Here is a 22,247-nt window from a genome sequence, read left to right on the forward strand (position 1 = left end):
AATTTTAGTAGTTTTTCCCCCTTTTTTGTACAGCAAATAACCAACGATAAAAATTGCAATTACAAAAATTTATTATATGCAACGACCACATAAATAAAACATTCGACACATGCAAAAATGCGAATGTGTGTTGGTGTGAGTAGGGAGTTTTTGAAGTGCTCCATTCTTAGAGAAGAGTAGAGGCAGAGTGGATTTTGAAAAATGGCATTCGTGTGCAATTTTTTACAGCATTCCACAAATTACTGGCTAGCAGGAAAAAATTATTTCATGCAATTAGATTTAAAGCTGCCAATATTTTTTGGACAAAATTTAAGTATATTCTTACATTTGATCTACATTCGGCGGGGCCGAACTTTTTATACCCTCCATTATTTGGAAGAACCCTGAAAATTTTTAAGAAAAAAATTCCGTCCAAAGATACCGCTCTAATGAAAACCGTTATATGGGGACTATACGAAGATGGGGTCCTGCATAAGTAATTTTTGTCATAGGTCCCGAACTTCAAATACGAAATTTCAAACAATTCCGGTAAATAATCAGGGCTGTCACAGAAACCATGTCGGGTTTGCTTATTGTCGTTTTTGTAAACCAATGTTGGTTTCATTTGATGTCATGAAACCAAGTTGGTTTTGTCAATTTCGAAGGTAAATAAAACCAATGTTCGAAACAGCTGTTGTTGCTTACATGTGTTGTTTGTTTATTTGTCACTAAAATATCAGTAAAAGTAAAGTAAATAGAAAAAGTCGCTATAAATAAAGTAAGATGGCATCAGCAGTGGTAGTTTTTGTGTTGTTGGACGAAGAACGCTCAAAAAGGTGACGAGAAAAGCTCTTAGAGATTTCAGCAACCCACTGGAGTTGCCGGAGATAGCGTAAGTAAATTTTTTTATTGTGAACTTATTCAAAAAGGTGCTTTGCAGATTTATGGTTTATGGTCCTTTAAATATCCTTTAAAAAATCTTTAAAAAATCCGCGTATATAGTCCTTTAAATATCCTTTAAAAAACATTAAAAATCCGCGTTTATAGTCCTTTAAAAATTCTTTTAAAAAATCCACGTTTATAGTCCTTTCCACGTTTATAGTCCTTTCCTTTAAATATCCTTTAAAAAATCTTTAAAAAATCCGCGTATATAGTCCTTTAAATATCCTTTAAAAAACATTAAAAATCCGCGTTTATAGTCCTTTAAATATCCTTTAAAAAATATTAAAAAAATCCACGTTTATAGTCCTTTAAATATCCTTTAAAAAATTATTAAAAAATCCACGTTTATAGTCCTTTCAATATCCTTTAAAAATCTTGAAAAAATCCACGTTTATAATCCTTTCAATATCCTTTAAAAATCTTGAAAAAATCCACGTTTATAGTCCTTTCAATATCCTTTAAAAATCTTGAAAAAATCCACGTTTATAGTCCTTTAAATATCCTTTAAAAATCTTTAAAAAATCCACGTTTATAGTCCTTTAAATATCCTTTGAAAAATCTTTAAAAAATCCACTTTTATAATCCTTTCAATATCCTTTAAAAATCTTGAAAAAAAACCACGTTTATAGTCCTTTAAAAATTCTTTTAAAAAATCCACGTTTATAGTCCTTTAAAAAATCTTGAAAAAAAAACACGTTTATAGTCCTTTAAAAATTCTTTTAAAAAATCCACGTTTATGGTCCTTTAAATATCCTTTAAAAATTCTTTAAAAATCCACGTTTATAGTCCTTTAAAATTTTAAAAAATCCACATTTGTAATCCTTTTTTAATCCTTTGAATATCCTTTAAAAATAGTTTAAAAAATCCACATTTTTACTCCTTTGAATATCCTTTAAAAATTGCTTAAAAAATCCAAAGCAAATGAAAGTGACAGCTCTAAGCAACTTGGTTTATTTCCAATAACAAAACCAATAACATCAGCTTCTATGACAACCAAAACCGATAAAATTCTAATTCGAAAATAAAACCGATAACATTGATTTTCATGACACCAAATCATTTTTTCTTGTCGTTTTTAAAACCTATAGTTACAAAATTGGTTTCTATGACAGCCCTGAATGTCGCAAATATCATGAAAATACTGAATATCTGCGGGTCTCGTTATATGGGCGCTATACTAAAACGTGGACCTATAAAGGCAATTCTCTTCCATTGAAAAATTTGGCTGAAACCATCAAAATGGCGAATATCGGATGGTACCGTTATATGGGGCTATACGATGTCGTGTACCTTTATAGACAATTCTCTTATAGGGAATAAAGTACTCACAAGAAACTCCTTGTGAGGAATTCCAGACAATTCCAATAAAAACCAGTAAAGAAAGTCTTAAAGTCGGGCGGGGCGACTTTATGATACCCTACACCATTTCGCTAATTTAGTAGAGCTGCGCATAACAATTAAAAGTTTTTTTATGGGAGAATTCAATCATACACGCTATGATTATAATTATAATTTAAAGTTCAAAGGTCTAAATATGCCGAAGCATTTGTATCTTTTAAATTCGGACTTGCATTGCCCATTTGGGCAAATATTAGACGTTTGGTGCACAATCAAAGGTAAATCGGACGAAGTTATATATGGGAGCTATATCCAAATCTGAACCGATCTCGATAACATTTAGCAAAGGTATTTCTGAACTGTATTTGATATATTTTCCCAAATATTGTGGTTACAGAGTGCAAATTACGGCTGCGGAGGACAAAAATAACAAATCGGATGAAAAATATATATGGGAGCTATAGCTATATCTGAACCGATTTCGATCAAATTTGGCATACTTATTTTCAGGCCTAATTTGGTTGTATGTGCAAAATTCCATACTATTCGTGCTGATATTACACGTTTGGTGCACAATAAGGCAAATCGGACGAAGATATATATGGGAGCTATATCTAAATTTTTACCGATTATTTGCAATTTCAACAGGGTTTGTCCTTGGGCCAAATTAATGTTGTTTGGAAAATTTCATCTCAATCGGATAATAAATACGACCTGCATTTTGTTCACAAGAATACGTGGACAGACAGACGGACGGACGGACGGACATGCATAAATCGACTCAGAATGTGATTCTATGCAGATCATCAAAAGGAACTATGGGTCTATCTCGTTTCCTTTTGTCTGTTACAAACTAATGCACAAATACATAATACCCTGACCACCTTGTGGTGTAGGGTATAAAAATGGCTAAAATTATCAAAATACCGAATATCGGCGACAAAAGAATGATCTGTGCAAAACTTTAGCTTCCTTTCATCTTTCGTTTTGACCCTAGCGTGGTTACAACAGTCCTATTATCATTATTGTAGAGTTCATATTACGAAAGTGAGTGAATTAAACACCAAATCGTATGAGCGGTCTTCTATGAGAAGACCGACTGCTATTCTATGAGAAGACTGACTGGTCTTCTATGAGAAGACTGACTGGTCTTCTATGAGAAGACTGACTGGTCTTCTATGAGAAGACTGACTGGTCTTCTATGAGAAGACCGACTGGTCTTCTATGAGAAGACCGACTGATATTCTATGAGAACAACGACTGGTCTTATATGAAAACTCCGACTGATATTCTATGAGAAGATGGTTCTCTATGAGAAGAACCTTTGGTCTTCTATGATAATACCTTACCGTTGTCTTTTGATCTCTGTAGAAGACCTTCTCATCTTTATTGAAAAGACTTTCTCGTCTTCTATGAGACACTTATTTTAAAACTTATGGGAAGACTTCTTGATCTGCAACGAGAAGACTTTTTATTCTCTTTTAAAGAAAGACCCCTTGGTTTCTTTATAAAAAGTCCCACAAATCTTTTATTGGACCTTTAGATCTGTGGTAAAATTTGTTGATCATTCCTAAGGTGACGTTGTGACTTTCTATGTCAAGTCATTTGGTTGTGTGTGAAAATTTTTTGTGTCTATGCATCTTATGTGCTTGCATGAAGACGCCGTTTTGGTTTAGAAGAACTTTTAGTCTTCTATACGAATAGGCGGGTTTTATGTAGGTTGTTCAAAGACCCTATAGATTTGACGATTCGGGGATAAGTATAATTTAAATATACTTATACATACTTCATATCACTCTACTTTTTTTGACAGCAACGCTTATTTAATAGCTGATGGAATTGCACATGAGATTCAACTCCATTTTCATAATCAAAAAGTCGAAAGTATAGAAAATTCATTTTTTTTTTTGTTTTGGAAAATTTGACTTGTATTTAGTAAACTAGTTGAAACCTTGACTTACTTTTCAAAGGTGGTGTGTAGCAGTAGTCTTGGATCACAATTTCTGGTTATTTCTTATGAAGGTGCACATTTATATTGAAAGATTGATAAATTCCTATTTTCAGTTGTTCATGTTAATTTTTTTTTTTTTTTAATTTTTATCCAAAAATATGATACATTTTTTGTTTTGTTCAATATTTTGCTCAGTTCAACACCATACAAATCGCCCCGGCCTATTGCATCCCAACACACCAAATTGAATTGAGAATAATATTTTAATGAGCTTTCAAACATAAGCCTTAAGCTTGAGAAAATCTTGAGAATGTATTGAGAAATGCTTGTTTAACAATTATAGAATAATCGAAAGGGAACCCTTATTCATAAGCTTATTCTTGTAATTGCAGAATAAGCTTACGAAAGCAATATTATATCAAGCTTATTTTTTCAATGGTATAAAATATTTATTTTTTAATTTTTTTAATTATTTTACACATTTCATTCATGATCGCCATCCCAGCTGTCGCTGCCTCCTGTTGCATTGATACCTAGATGCTTTCTTTCCCCTTATTTGAGCTTCCGCATCTCCTCCACTAATTCTTCACTTCTCTTGAATTCTTGCAACTTTTTGACGCCTCTATTCTGAAATGAGATTGAAATAATATACTCTACAGATTCCCAGATTTATTATTCATCATTACCTTAGAGTTTCGTCCAGAAATGGGTCTTAAATTCGCGTGATTTTGATTTTAACCAAAGAAAATATTTTTTGTCGACAATTTTCACAAAAAAAAAAAAAAAAAAAAAAATCAAACAAATTTGTCAACAAAGGACAGATTTGAGAAAAGTTTGTGCAAAAAAAGTTTATCTCTAGCATTGTTGAAGAATTCTTACGATAAACTATTTTCATAATATTATTCTCAAGCTATATTGTATTTTTGGTATGTTGGGATAGAACACAACTGTTATATGTATGTATTAGTATCGGTCGAAATTTATTTCACATTTTTCTGAAAAGCTAAGATATATAGGGTATATCTCCTTTAAAACGCCATAACGTGCCTCATGGAAATAACGGTTTTAAAATCGTTGAAACAAATCCGTTTAAGGTCATTTGCTACCGTGGTGTTCGTTTGTCCGTCTTTCTGTCTGGCTGGTGCGCATGATAAATCCGAGTATCCCATTTGATCCAAACTTGGTGCATCGTAATATTATTGCCAAACTTAGATCGAGTTCGGAAATGAGCAATATCGGTTCACTTCTTCTGTTAGCTCCCCCACAAAATGTCAAGATGTTCACAGAAAATAATATTCCGCATAGGACAAGAAAGGATTATCCAATTGTGTGTAAACCTTTGCAAATCCAAATGGTCTTATCAGTGCTAGCTCGAGTGCAAAAATGAACAATATCGGTGCACTCCGTAAAGTACCTCCCCCACAAAGGGCCAAAGTTTTGGAATAGTCATAACTCTTATAAAATGTGAAATGAGAGTCTAATTGCACACATCCTAATATTTTCAGCAACAGGTGCCTTTTGGTACCTCCTACACAATGGGTCATTCATTCTAAGCTTCACAAAATTTCAATATTTTCACTAATACGAAATCTGATAATACAAGATCTGTTGTGAAGACGGTATCGCTCACTCTCTCTCTTTTACCTCCCACATAACGGATCAAAATATTGAACAACCATGAAGCTTGTATATAAGGAGATGAGCATCCGATGCCATTCAAACTCGGCACATTCTTATAGTTATATCAACACAAGATCTAGTGTGAATAACGAATATGTCAGACCTCTCCATCAAGTATATATGTGAAGTGAAATTTCAATTGTCTTCACAGTTTTTACATCTCAGTATTTGTGTTAACACAAGATCTAATGTAAATATGGAATATGTCGGTCTACTCCTTCTCATACCTCACATCAAAATATAATTTTCCGAAATTTATTTCCCATTTTTTGAAAAGCTTATTATACCCTCAACCATTGGATGGAGGGTATATTAAGTTTGTCATTCCTTTTGTAAAAACTCGAAAAATATAAATATATATTTTCATACCCTCCAGCATACATAGTATGGAGGGTATATTAAGTTCGTCATTCCGTTTGTAACTCATCGAAATAATCATTTTAGACCCAACAAAGTATATATATTCTTGATCAGCGTAAAATTCCAAGAAGATTTAGTCCGGTCCGTCCTTCTGTCTGTCTGTTGTAATCACGCTACAGTCTAAACGAATTGAGATAGGAAGCTAAAATTTTGCATAGATCCCTCTTTTGTCTGCAGGCAGGTCAAGTTCGTAGATGGGCTATATCGGTCCACGATATCGTATAGCCATATAACGGTACACCCGGATATTCGGTATTTTGATGATGTTAGCCACATTTGTTAATGGAACGCTCTGAAAATCCACACGAGAAGTTCCTTGTGGGTACTTTATCCCGTGGAAGAGAATTATCTATATAGGTCCACAATATCATATAGCCCCCATATAACGGTACCCCCACGGTATTCGGTATTTTGATGATTTTAGCCACATTTTTCAACGGAATTGTCTGATAATCCACACAAGGAGTTCCTTGTGGGTAAAATAGCCCTTGGAAGAGAATTATCTATATAGGACCACGATTTCGTATAGCCCCCATATAACGGTACCCCCCGATATTCGGTATTTTGATGATTTTACCCACATTTTTCAACTGAATTGTCTGAAATTCCACACGAGGAGTTCATTGTGAGTACTTTATCCCTTGGAAGAGAATTATCTATATACGTCTACGATATCGTTAGCCCCCTATATAACGGTACCCCCGATATTCGTTAGTTACATTTTTCAACGGAATTGTTTGAAATTATACACAAGAGGTTCTTTGTGAGCAGTTTACCCCCTGACATATATAGGTTAACGATATCGTATATCCCCCATATAACGGTACCCCCGATATTCGGTATTATGATGATTTTAGCCATATTTTCCTATGGTATTGTCTGAAAATCCACACAAGGAGTTCTTTGTGAGCACTTTTACTCCTGAAAGGTAATTGTCTATATAGGTCCACAATATCGTATATCCCCCCATATATCGGCACCTTCCGATATTAGATATTTGGATTTTATTTTTTGAAAATTTTCTAATTCGTTCCAAATGGTGGAGGGTATTCAAAGTTCGGCCCGGCCGAAGCACAAAATTCTATGTCGATTTAGCGATGTCCGTTCGTCTATCCGTCTGTGGAAATCACTCTAGCATCCGAACGAAATAAAGAAGATGAATAAAATTTTATTCAAATGTATATTATGTCTGCAGGACTTTTGGTATTGAAAATGGGTCATATTGGTCGTTTTGGCATAGCCCCGGAATTGTTTAAAATTTGGTATTTAAAGTTCGTAATGGATACTACAGTCTAAGACGGAAAATAGTTTGCGCAGGTCCACATCTTCGTATAGCCTCCATATATCGGCACCTCCTGATATTAGGTACTTTGATGATTTTAGCGACATTATTCACCGATTTTTTTTTTTCATGTTTCGAATATGAATTTTGTAATGGCTTATTACAAAGGTGGACTATGCAGGTCTACGTCGTCATATAGACCTAATATAACGGCTACATTCAGCATTTTGAAGATTTTGACAGAATTTTTAACGGATTTTATTTTTTTGAAAATTGGTCCAAATGGTCGAGGGTATTTAAAGTTCGACCCGGCCGAACTCATAGCTATTTTACTCGTTTTTTTTTCTTATATTTCTTCACATCAGCACATTATTTTCTCTTGGGCGAAGAAATATTTAAAGTCAGCTCTATCAAGTAAAGCAAAATACAAAAAAGCAGCATTCCATTAAAGAAATTTAAGGTTTTTGTAAAAATTGCCACTCTCCTGTGACAAGACATCACTGAGGCACTTAACAGGAACAAAAGACTCTGCTGATGACAATGTTGTTAAGAGTCAAATTATTGTATTCAAATATGCAAAAATATCGCTTTACATTGTGTGTGAGTGTGTGCGTGTGTACGAATACTACAGCTTCAAAATGAAAACTGCACAAAATGCACAATGGGATGCTACAACACGATGTGACATTGATGGCGAACATTATTGGGTGTTATTGGCAGCTTGTAATTGAGTTGTTTCCGTCACACTCAGCTGTCGCTTGAGTGTATGAACATCGAGCGTCTGTGCGTGTGTGTGTGTGCGCGCGTTTGTGTATGAGCATCCTGAAAGCGCACAATCGCATTCAATGGCTTCAGTGCACTACAGTAAAACGGCACAACGCAGAAACAGGAAATGGGCATCCATTTTAAATGGGAGTTTCCCCAGAAACGTTAAAATGCCCGGGCAATAGCGGCGCGTCTTTGATGGAATGTGAAAAATATCGAATACAATTCCCTCGTTAATTATTTTGTCACAAAAGTGAATACATTTATAATGACATTTACAAGTGACAGCTCAGTGACAGTGTAGCAGCCAGCAACGGAAACGTTAACGATTTTGCTGATTGACAAGAGTTCTGCAGCAATTTATATATCACAATAAATATGTATTTTAGTGCAATGGGATGCATTTTGAGCATGTGTGCATTGTAGTCATAAGTATATACGTTTACAACAAAAAATTAGTACCTTTTCTCGATTTGTTGAAATGCCATCTGGTCTTTATAGACGAGCCTGTAGGCCAGCTGGTCTTTATAGACAAGCCTGTAGGCCAGCTGGTCTTTATAGACAAGCCTGTAGGCCAGCTGGTCTTTATAGAGGAGCCTGTAGGCCAGCTGGTCTTTATAGACGAGCCTGTAGGCCAGCTGGTCTTTATAGACGAGCCTGTAGGCCAGCTGGTTTTTATAGACGAGCCTGTAGGCCAGCTGGTCTTTATAGACGAGCCTGTAGGCCAGCTGGTCTTTATAGACAAGCCTGTAGGTCAGCTGGTCTTTATAGACGAGCCTGTAGGCCAGCTGGTCTTTATAGACGAGCCTGTAGGCCAGCTGGTCTTTATAGACGAGCCTGTAGGCCAGCTGGTCTTTATAGACGAACCTGTAGGCCAGCTGGTCTTTATAGACGAGCCTGTAGGCCAGCTGGTCTTTATAGACGGATAGGAATTCAGTTTAAAAGTTATTTTTATACCCTCCACCATTCTATTGAGTGTATATTAGCATTGTAATTCCATTTGGAACTTCTCGAAATATTCATGATAGACCCTACAAAGTATATATATTTTGCATCAGCGTAAAATTCTAAGTCGATTTAGCGATGCCCGTCTATCTGTTGTAATCTCGCCTTCTTTCGAACAAATGGAAATAATAGGCTAAAATTGTGCATAAATGCATAGTTCACCAGTAGTTTGGTTAAATTCGTAAAAAGGGCACGTCGGTAAACGTTTTCGTATAGCTCCCATATAAAGGTACCTTCCGATATTCTGCATTTTCATGATTTCAGCGACATTATTTACCGGATTTATTTCAAATTTCGTATTTGAAGTTCGTAATGGTTACTACAGCCTATGACAAAAATTTTTGTATGCAGGTCCACGTCTTAGTATAGCCATCATAACGTTACCTCCCCAAATTCTGTATTTTGACGATTTCAACAACATTATTCACCGGAATTGTTTCAAATTTCGTATTGGGAGATCTTAATGGTTACTACAACCTATGTAAAAACTTCGTATGCAGGTCCACGTCTTCGTATAGCCCCTATATAACGTGATATCCCGATATTCGGTATTTTGACGATTTTAGCGACATTATAGGGTGAGATGAAAAACTGCAACCAAATTCAGACTGCTGTCTTTTCCACTAAGTCACTAATCCGACAGCTGTTAAAATTATTCCAGTGACAGCTCATTTTATTGTTTACAGGCGAACAAATGTATTTTTGTGAGAATTTTCCAGAAAAAAAGTTATTCGTGGTGGAATTCAAGCGCGATAGTGTGATTTCTTTATATTTGGCTGGAAAACAACAAGTGGCTATCATTAGAGCACACCAGCATTTAAATGTGAATAAATCTTTTATGTCTCGTACCATCGCTCGTTATCGTGATACTGGTAGCGTAGCCCGACGTCAAGGAAGTGGATGGAAGAAAACAGCAACATCAGCAGAAATGGTTCAAAAAGTAAAGAAGCGACTTGACCCTCGTCAACCCTCGTCGCAATGGCCGGAAAATGGCTCGTGAGCTGAACATATCGCAATTCTCCATTCGGCAAATATTGAAAAATGAGTAAAGCCATTGAAATTCCTAAAAGTGCAAGAACTTACACCGCAACAGAGAGAAAATAAACTCAAAAGTGCTAAAGAGTTGCTTCGCTTGGCCCAAAGTGGTGAACTACCGAATTTGGTTTTCTCCGTCGAGAAAACATTCGTTGTCCAGCAAGCAGTTTGTAAACAAACAAAATGATCGTGTTTACTTGCCAGAGAGGTCTGCTGAAAATGTGCACCTTCGGTTGGCCACCAGAACTTAAGCGCCGGCCATGGTGATGGTGTGGGCTGCCATAACATGCGATGGTCGCTTTCCGCTCGTATTAATGTTATTAATGTAATTATTATATAATGTTATCGAAAAAATATTCTGGAGGACTTGGACTCGCAGACATTTTAGCCGCAGACCTTGGACATTCCAACAGGACTCAGCTCGCGCTACCCGAGAATGTTTACAAAATAAGATTCATCGCTTTATTTCTAGCTCACAATGGCCACCAAAATCGCCGGATACCAATCCGTTGGACTATTGTGTTTGGAAAGCAAGGATGGCACTAAAAAATACCAATGTGTCGATCACCTATTAAATGTTCGACTTAGCAACTTTGTTCGAACTTAGCAACTTTGTTCGAACTTAGCAACTTTTTTACTTGCTTTCCCCTAAAATATTCCCCTATTAGCTATTCATTTCGAAATTATTATAAAAAAAAAACTTCCGCAATGATGCCTCAATGCAATTTAACCACACTCAACTAATTGACATGTGCTTTCATTAAGTAATTTGAAAATAGAATTTCGTTGCATCTGTTGTACATTTCAACAAAGGGATGTGACATTTGAAAACGTTGTTCCTTTTCAATTAAATAACTAACCTAGTTTGAACTTTATTTTTATCAAATCGAATTCGAATGAATGTGTCTTTGTCATCAATTTTATCTCCATGCCAATGCCAGCAATGGGAAATTTGAATAATTTCGAAAATTTCACATCTGGGTACGCTGTGAATTTTGACATTTGAAATCAGTGAACGACTGACTAGTTGGCCAAATTTGCCCAGCTGTGGTTAATATTACCCTGGAAATGGTTTGTTATTTTGGGTGGTTATAACACATGGGATCGGAACAAACCTGCACACACATACTCTTTCTAAATTGGACCATTTAATGAATGATGGCAAATATTCTAGTTATGTATGTTGGTTTGTATTGGTATCAGCAATTCTGTAGCGCATACAGTTATAATTACATTTTAGCTTGGTCAATGTTTCCTTTTGCCCAATTGTTTATTCGATTTAGTCATATATTTACAATTATTTTTAGATTTTTCCGGTTGAATTCATATTTGAGAACACAAAAAAAAATGTGTCACATATTAGATATTTTGATTTGCATGAATTTTTCATTTCTTTACTGAGATTGCGATATTTACAATAGTTCAATGTTTCAGTGCTGTAATTTAGTAAAAAAAATGGGAAAATATTATCTAGAAGTAGTTGGGTAGTTGGTTTTCTTCGATGAGAAAATATCGTTGTGCAGCAGTTTGTAAACAAACAAAATGATCGTGTTTACTTGTCAACAGCGTTGGAAATAAACAGTACACAAATAGTAGTCTACTGTACGGGTACAGTATCACTGAAAAATTAGGGGTAGGTACCGGTACACTACAAGTAAACCAGTAAAGAAAGTCTTAAAGTCGGGCGGGGCCAACTTTATGATACCCTACACCACTTTACTAATTTAGTAGAGCTGCGCATAACAATTAAAAGTTTTTATGATTATAATTATAATTTAAAGTCCAAAGTACTAAACATGCCGAAGCATTTGTATCTTTTAAATTCGGACTTGTATTGTCCATTTGGTGCACAATTAATTTTAAGTCGGATAAAAATATATATGGGAGCTATATGCAAATCGGAACGGATCTCGATAAAATTTGTCAAATATATTTCTGAGCTGTATCTACATGTAGTGCCAAGAATGAAAATGGTATGTACGTTAAGCGTAAAAGAACACAATGGGGTAGAACGAATAAACGTTATACTTAATTGAGATTTTTCAACAATAACTTCTCAATACTGAAACCAAAATAGAGAAAAGGAATCTATCAGGAAATGTCGGAGAATACCATAGTCACAGAACTTCTTTATAAGTATCTTCAGCATCAGGAATACCAAGAAATAGCGAAATATCCTTGAGCTGCGATAGATTCACTTCGCACTCTTAAAAAACAATAAAGAAAGTCTTAAAGTCGGGCGGGGCCGACTTTATGATACCACACACCACTTTGCTTATTTAGTAGAGCTGCACAAAACAATCGAACGTTTTTATGGGAGAATTCAATCATACACTCTATTTTAATTATAATTTAAAGTTCAAAGGGCTAAATATGCCGAAGCATTTGTATCTTTTAAATTTGGACATGTATTACCCATTTGTTGCACAATTAATTTGAAATCGGATAAAGATATATTTGGGACCTATATCCAAATCTAAACCGATGTCGATAAAATTTGGCAAAGATATTTCTGAGCTGTATTTGATATATTTCCCTGAATATCGATGTTACGGAGTGCATATTACGGCTGTGGGTAACAAATATGACAAATCGGATGAACAGTATATATGGGAGCTATAGCTATATCTGAACCGATCTTCACCAAATTTGATATACTAGCTTCTAGACTCTATACGGTCGTAAGTACCAAATTTCATCCCATTTGGGCAAATATTAGACGGTTGTTGAACAATCAAAGTTAAATCGGACGAAGTTATATATGGGAGCTATATCCAAATCTGAACCGATCTCGATAAAATTTAGCAAGGGTATTTCTGAGCAGCATTTGATATATTTCCCCAAATATTGTTGTTACAGAGTGCATACTACGGCTGCGGAGGACAAAAATAACAAATCGGATGAAAAATATATATGGGAGCTATAGCTATATCTGAACCGATTTCGATCAAATTTGGCATACTTATTTTCAGGCCTAATTTGGTTGTATGTGCAAAATTCCATACTATTCGGGCTGATATTACACGTTTGGTGCACAATAAAAGGCAAATCAGACGAAGATATATATGGGAGCTATATCTAAATTTTGACCGATTATCTCCAATTTCAATAGGGTTCGTCCTTGGTCCAAACAAATGTTTTTTGGAAAATTTCATCTCAATCGGATAATAAATGCGACCTGCATTTTGTTCACAAGAATACATGGACAGACGGACGGACGGACGGACGGACAGACGGACTGACATGCATAAATCAACCCAGAAAGTGATTTTATGCAGATCATCATTACAAACAAATGCACAAGGACATAATACCCTGACCACCTTGTGGTGTAGGGTATAAAAATTGAATGACACCAAAACCTCAAAAGTTAAAAATGTCAATAAACAAGTAAACAAGCAGTTAGTTTAGCCGGGCCGAACTTTGAATACCCTCCACCATTTGGTACAAATTTGGAAATTTTCATTTTTTTTCCGTTAAAAATTCTGTTAAAATCTCAAAAATATCGAATGTAGCCGTATATTAGGGTCTCTACGACGACATGGATCTACATGACTCATTTTCTGTCTAAGGCTGTAGTATTCATTACAAACTTCAAATATTAAATTTGAAACAATTCCGGTAAAAAATGTCGCTCAAATCATCAAAATACAGAATATCGGGAGGTACCATTATATGGGGGCTACACGAAGACGTGGACCTACATGGCCCATTTTCAATACCAAAAGTCCTGCAGAGATCATACACATTTGAGTAAATTTTTTTTCAGCTTACTTCATTTCGTTTGGAAGCTAGAGTGATTTCACAGACGGACAGACAGACAGATGGGCGGACATTGCTAAATGGACATAGAATTTTATGCTGATCAAGAATATATATATACTTTGTGGGGTCTAGAATGTATATTTCAAAGTGTTATAAACGAAATGACACACTTAATATACCCTCCATACTATGGTGGAGGGTATAAAAAGCTAAAACCTGTTTTTAATACCCTCCACCATGGGACCGCATTCATTTTTATACCCTCCACTATAGTATGGAGGGTATACATATTAAGTTTGTCATTCTGTTTGCAACACCTCAAAATATACAGTATAGATCCCACAAAGTATATCAGCATAAAATTCTATGTCGATTTAGCGATGTCCGTTCGTCTGTGGAAATCACTCTAGCATCCGAACGAAATGAAGTAGGTTGAAACTATTTTACTCAAATGTATTTTATGTCTGCAGGACTTTTGGTATTCAAAATGGTCCACGATTTGGTATATCCCCCCAATAAATGGTACCACCCTATTTTCGGTATTTTGGTGATTTAAGCGACATTATACGCCGCAAATGTTTCAAATTTGGTATTTGAAGTTCGTAATGAATATTACAGCCTATGACAGAAAATTGTCTGTGCAGGTCCACGTCTTCGTATACCCTCCCCATATAACGGTACCTCCCGATATTCGGTATTTTGATGATTTTAGCGACATTATTCACCGGAATTGTTTTAAATTTGGTATTTGAATTTTCAGGAACATTTGTGCAGCGGTTTTCGAGTCCATTAATTACAAAAAAACATACAAATATTTCCTCTTCTGTAGATACAGATTTATTTATTTTATGATATAGTCAGCATTTGACAATATATAATGCCTGCAGAAAATAATCACATTCCTAATTCATCAACAAACGTGCTGATAGTGGATCAATGCAGTTTAAATATAATACGCTGAAATTACTTTGTGTCTCATTTAATCGATTTATCAGTAAATATTGTCAATTACTCAATTACATTCATTGGTCGCCCGCAAGTCCTGCTATTTGCGGTTACTGCAATTACACCCGGCCACCGGCTACTCGCGTAAATTATTACCCTTTCGCCTGACGACGCAATGGCGTTAAACATATTAGCTCCAATAATGGTTTGAATGCATTTTAATGTTATCGCTCATCGAAGTTAATAACTGTAAACGACAGCGGCGGATTAAAATGTGTGCATGAATATAAATGTTCCGATGGTGTGTGTGCGTGTGTCTGGCTAATTTCAAAATGGAGTTGTGTTCAAAACTGGCATCGGTTGATAAAAGTTAATCCCCTGTGTATCTAAATGTTGTACGTGAATATTTAAGTGTACGTACATGCTCACTTCATTGTGTGTAGAGAGGATATAAAATTTGATTTCATTTGAACTGATTATTGACTTATTAGCTGAATGCAGTGCACTTTTGCACATTGCGATATTTCTATCAAAATTAAGCCAAGTTCGATACTGAGTAACACGCTCCAACTCCTTCTGGTATGGGACCGACTATATGATACCCTACACCACTATGCATATTTAGTAGAGCTTCGGTAACAAAAGAATATATTTCAAGTAGATCATACCACCTATCAACATTTTGCATGGCAGTGCATGCTATCACTTGGAGAAGGATTATATTAAAAAATATATATCGGAGCCGAGCTGAACAAAATGGAAACCTACGTTTCGAAATTCACTTCATTTGGGCTGATAATAGCCATTATTTGCACAATAAACTTGAAATCGGATTAAGGATATATATAGGAGCTATATTCAAATCTTAGCCGTTCTCAATAACATTTGGCAAAGGTATTTTCGAGCTTTATAAGATATCTGGTAGCAAATATCACTGTTGTCGAATGTACATTACGAATGTGAGGGACGTAAACAGCAAATCGGATTGGAGCTATAGCTATAGGAGCTATTGGCCATTTGGCCAACACTAAATCGGTTAAAGATATATTGAGGATATTTATGAAGATATTTGAGGGACTTAAACACCAAATCGGCCGAAACATATATATGGAAGTTATAGCTATATCTGAACCGTTTTTACCAAATTTATTGCACTTGCTTCTAGATTGAATTCGGTCCGATATGATATTATGAATAATGTACCAAAAATCATCAAAATACCGAATATAGGGTGGTACCTTTATATGGGGGACGTGGACCTGCACAGACAATTTTGTGTCATAGGCTGTAGTATCCATTACGAACATCAAATACCAAATTTGAAACAATTTTGGTGAATAATGTCGCTTAAATCACCATTGAAATTCCAAAAAGTCCAAGAACTTACACCGCAACAGAGAGAAAACAGACTCAAAAGAGCTAAGGAGTTGCTTCGCTTGGCCGAATATGTTGAACTGCCGAATTTGGTTTTCTCCATTCTCCGATGAGAAAACATTCGTTGTCCAGCAGTTTGTAAACAAACAAAATTATCCGTTGGACTATTGTGTTTGGGGTATTTTGGAAAGCAAGATTGGCACTAAAAAATACCAAAGTGTCGATCACCTCAAGCAAGCGCTTGGCCGGGAATGGGCCAAATTACAGCAGAGCAACTTTCGGGCAGCGTGTGACGGATTCATTGGCCGTTTGAAGGCTATAATTCGTGCCAAAGGTGACCAGTTCGAACAAATCTAAGATTATTCTAAAACTTGATGCTATTTCCGATATTTTTTGCTTCCAATAAATAAAACTTAAAAAAAAAAAATTTTAAAATTGTGGCGTTTGACTTTGTTGCAGTTTTTTTTATATCTCACTTTGTATTGAATGTCGGTACATTATGCAATTATTTTACTAATATCCTATTCCATAAACTTCAAAATGTAATATTTAAAGAAAAACTTTGAATATGTTAAACGTTGAAAGATTGACAATTTAGAACGATGTATGAAGTTTTGATTAAAAAAAGAAATAAAACAACATTTTGTTCATTTTGAGTAATAACAAGTTAAAAAGTAATAAGTTCGGCCGGGCTAAACTTTGAATACCCTCCACCATTTGGAATGAATTTGGAAATTTTCAAAAACTAATATCCTTAAAAAATTCTAGTAAAATTTTCAAAATACCGAATATAGCCGTTATATTGGGGTCCATACGACGTGGACCTATATAGGCATTGTTTGTCATAAGCCATTATCATATTAAAATTCGAAAATTGAAATAAACATTGAATAATGTAGCTAAAATCATCGGAGCTGTGCGAAGACCTGGACCAACATAGACAATTTTCTGCCACAGGCTTTAGCATCCATTACTAACGTCAAATACGATATCTCAGACAATTTCGGTGGGTATTGTACCTAAAGTCGCCAAAATACCGAATATGGGGAGGTACTGATATATGGGGCCTATACGAAGACCTAGACCTGCTTAGACATTCTTCTGACACAGACTGTAGTTCCCATAACGAACTCTAAATACGTAATTTGAAACAATTCCGGTGAATAATGGCGCTAAAATCATAAAAATGCCGAAGTTTGGGAGGTACCGTTATATGGGGGCTATACGAAGACGTGGACCTGCCCAGATAAGTTTCTGTCATAGGCTGTAGTATCCATTTCGAACTTCAAATACCAAAGTTGAAACAATTCCGGTGAATAATGTCGCTAAAATCATCAAAATACCGAATATCGGGAGGTACCGCTATATGGGGGCTGTACGAAGACGTGGACCTGCCCAGATAATTTTCTGTCATAGGCTGTAGTATCCATTTCGAACTTCAAATACCAAAGTTGAAACAATTCCGGTGAATAATGTCGCTAAAATCATCAAAATACCGAATATCGGGAGGTACCGTTATATGGGGGCTATATGAAAACGTGGACCTACACGGCCCATTTACGAACTTAACCTGCTTACTGGAAAAATAAACACGTGTGCAAAATTTTAGCCTTCTATCTCAATTCGTTCGAAAGATAGCGTGATTACAACAGACAGACGGACATGGCTAAATCGTCTTAGAATTTTACGCTGATCAATAATATATATACTTTGTTGGGTCTGACATGAGTATTTCGAGGAGTTACAAACGGAATGACAAAGTTAATGTACCCTCCATAGTATGGTTGAGGGTATAAAAAGGCCTAAAACAACTAAAAGTGCACTTTTCGCCGACGAAGTATATGGATAGACGAACATATGCTGAGGGCAAAATCGACTGATACGTTCTTACTACTTATATTTGAAAAACAAAAGGTGTATATCGCTCCAGGTTTTTGTATATCCTACATATAACGGAAGATCCCGATACGAAGTATTTTAACGACTAAGTCAGATTTTCTAAACATTTCTATTTTTAAAGCGTTTCTTTTCTTATTATGTCTTTTGTATTTTAAATCTTTAGTTCACAATTTTTATCGGAAAAGTTTACTTACAGTTGTTATTTTTTGGGTCGAATTGTCAAAATGTAATGTCGTGTTCTGAAAATATATTTAACATTTTTTAAAGTTAGTTTTTGATTGATAGTACATGAAAAGTTATTTACAATTAGAGAGCGTCGTGAAAGTTATCTAAAAAAATTGTTAGTTATATATTTTTTTTTAATTACCAGTGATTACTTTTTAATTAAATGACAAAATTCTGATTCCGATTAATTGCTTCATCACAAATGATGAAATTAAAGTTTTTAATTTTTTACATTATTATGTGGCTTGTTATGAATCCACATTAATTACCATAGATAATAACAGCTATGCATTTTTTGTATTTCCCCAACTAATAAAATCACATATTTTATAACAATTATTTATTAAAATTTCATATCATGTTTTTTTTTTCTTTACAGTACACAAGTTGGGAGGGTAATCCAGGCTACCAGAATCAACAACAAATTGGCCGAGCTGTGGGAGATCACTTTTTCACCTGTCCCACAAATGAATACGCCCAAGCATTGGCCGAACGAGGTGCTTCAGTGCATTATTATTATTTCACACATGTAAGTAGAAATTTGTGCCTACAATTATTATTTGCTATACACATAAAATTTAAAAACAAAAAAAAAAAAAAAAAAAACAGTAAAGAAAGTCTTAAAGTCGTTCGGGGCCGACTTTATGATACCCTACACCACTTTGCTAATTTAGTAGAGCTGCACATAACAATTAAAAGTTTTTATGGGAGAATTCAATCATACACGCTATTATTATAATTATAATTTAAAGTTCAAAGGACTAAATATGCCGAAGCATTTGTATCTTTTAAATTCGGACTTGTATTGTCCATTTGGTGCACAATTAATTTGAAATCGGATAAAAATATATATGGGAGCTATATCCAAATCGGAACCGATCTCGATAAAATTTGGCAAAGATATTTCTGAGCTGTATTTGATATATTTCCCTGAATATCTTTGTTACGGAGTGCATATTACGGCTGTGGGTAACAAATATGACAAATCGGATGAACAGTATATATGGGAGCTATAGCTATATCTGAACCGATCTTCACCAAATTTGACATACTAGTTTCTAGACTCATTTCGGTCGTAAGTGCCAACTTTCATCCAATTTGGACAAATATTAGGTAAATCGGACGAAGTTATATATGGGAGCAATATCCAAAACTGAACCGATCTCGATCAAATTTAGCAAATGTATTTCTGAGCTCTATTTGATATATTTCCCCAAATATTGTTGTTACAGAGTGCATATTACGGCTGCGGAGGACAAAAATAACAAATCGGATGAACAATATATATGGGAGCTATAGCTATATCTGAACCGATTTCGATCAAATTTGGCATACTTATTTTCAGGTCCAATCTGATCGTACGTGCAAAATTCCGTACTATTCGGACTGATATTACACGTTTGGTGCACAGTAAAGGGCAAATCGGACGAAGATATATATGGGAGCTATATCAAAATTTTGACCGATTATCTCCAAATTCAATAGGGTTCGTCCTTGGGCCAAACAAATGATTTGTGCAAAATTTCATCTGGATAGGGCAATAAATGCGAACTGTACTTTGTTTACAAAAATACATGGACAGACGGACGGACGGACATGCAAAATCGACTCAGAATGTGATTCTATGCAGATCATCAAAAGGAACTATGGGTCTATCTGGTTTCCTTTTGCCTGTTACAAACAAATGCAGAGAGACATAATACCCTGACCACCTTGTGGTGTAGGGTATAAAAACAGTAGGGAAAAGTGATAAGTCGGGCGGGGCCGACTTTATGATATCCTACACCACTATGCATATTTAGTCGATCTCCCGTAACAAAATAATTTATTTATAGAGTGCATGAGAAGGATTATATTAAAAAATATATATCGGTGCCGAGTTCCATAAATGGAAACGTACGTCCCGAAATTCACTCCATTTGGACTGATATTAGCCATTATTTGCACATTAAACCTGAATTAATGATATTTAGGAGCTATACAAATTCTTATTTATTATTGATTTCTCCAAATTTGATGTTCATGTTTCTAGATTGAATTCGGTCGAATGTACCGAAATTCAGGACTTTTGGACAGATATTGGCCATTTGGTGCACAAATAATCCGAAATCGGTTGAAGAAATTTTTGATAAAAATATGCAGATCTTCAAAATAACTATGGGTCTATCTCGTTTCCTTCTCTCCGTTACAAACAAATGCACAAAGACATAATACCCTGACCACCATGTGGTGTATTGTACAAAAACAGATGTAATTGAGGTAAAATCTAACAAACAGCAAAATTCATAGATCAAAAAAAAAATTGTGAACCTTATTTTATTTATCCACAGGAATAAACTACGTAGTTTATTTTCTTGTGCTCTTTCTTCTTCTACGTCCTGCTTTTTTAGATGGGACATAAAATAAAAACCATATTACTTCAAATTGTTAATATCGCTTATGAAAGCAAAAATTCCACCAAAAGGCAATTGTCGAAACTAGCATGAAGTAAAGGACTTTCTGCTTTACTCAAATAGCGCACAATATTCCCCAAAGCTGTAAATTCATGTCGTATAATAAATGAAGAAGTATGCAGTTTTCTAAATTACCATCATTAACAATTCTTTTCTTCGAAAGTGTCCTTCCACTTTTCGACTGCAAAACGATGTGAAAATGACTAATGAAGGTTCTTAAATTATGCTAACGTCAAGGAAGCTGGTAAATGTTCGAATATTAAAAGAAGTTTAATAATTTTGAAAACCTTAAAGAAAAAGGCAAAGTTATGGCAATTTTCAAAAAAAATGTGTAAAGAAATTCAAAAGACAGATTTTAAAATCAAATTTCAAAGTGAACATTTCTAACATTCAATTGAAATTTAAATAAAGCAAGTAAAATGGTATCTGTTGACTCTTTGTGGGAGTGGTTCCAAAGGAGTGGGGCAACATTATCCATTTCGTATCTGGCCTATGTATATAAATAAATATTACAACCTTCCAGATTCAGACTGTATCGTTCTTATATCCCTGGCTTTAAGCATTACTAGTAATGACAACGATATATTACTACATTACCATTAGGCAAAAAAAATAAATACGCATTCCTAGTTAATCCAAAAAAAAAACTTTATCTGATCATATCAGCGATACAGAGTGAAAAGTACGAAAAGTAGTAAAGTTTATTAAACTTGGTATTTGTGAAAAAGGTTAGAGCGGGAATTTGAAATGAGGGCCTTCGACATTCATTCGGCAAATATTGAAAAACGAGCTCGGGGTAAAGCCATTGAAATTCCAAAGAGCGCAAAACTTACACCGCAACAGAAACAAAATTGACTCAAAAGAGCTAAAGGGTTGTTTCGCTTGCCCGAAAGTGGTGAACTGCCGAATTTGGTTTTCTCCGATGAGAAAACAAAGAGGTCAGTTTAAAATATGCACTTTCGGTTGGCCACCAGAACTCAAGCGCCGGCCATGGTGATGGTGTGAGCCGCTATTTCCGACATTTTTTGCTTTCATTCAATAAAATTAAAAAAAAAAAAACAAATAAAAAAGTATCGGTCGGTTTTGCCGACAGATGTATACCCTCAGCCCTCTTCACCCTCTATGGAGTGGATTTTGAAAGAATCGGTCAATATTGTCCATTTCGTATCCCACCTAAATAAATATGATA

At 35.1% G+C, this 22,247-nt stretch overlaps 1 protein-coding gene across 3 annotated transcripts in view; it reads left to right on the forward strand.

Moving 5' to 3' along the window:
- Nucleotides 1–22,247, forward strand: part of LOC101890429 (acetylcholinesterase-like) — a 276,027-nt gene that overhangs the window by 190,770 nt on the left and 63,010 nt on the right. For all 3 annotated transcript variants that reach the window (XM_059127903.1, XM_059127902.1, NM_001286893.1), the window contains 1 exon segment: nt 18,985–19,134. In XM_059127903.1, the coding sequence (XP_058983886.1) occupies nt 18,985–19,134 (150 nt within the window).

Source organism: Musca domestica, unplaced genomic scaffold, assembly GCF_030504385.1.
Source record: "Musca domestica strain aabys unplaced genomic scaffold, Musca_domestica.polishedcontigs.V.1.1 49, whole genome shotgun sequence".
NCBI lineage: Eukaryota > Metazoa > Arthropoda > Insecta > Diptera > Muscidae > Musca > Musca domestica.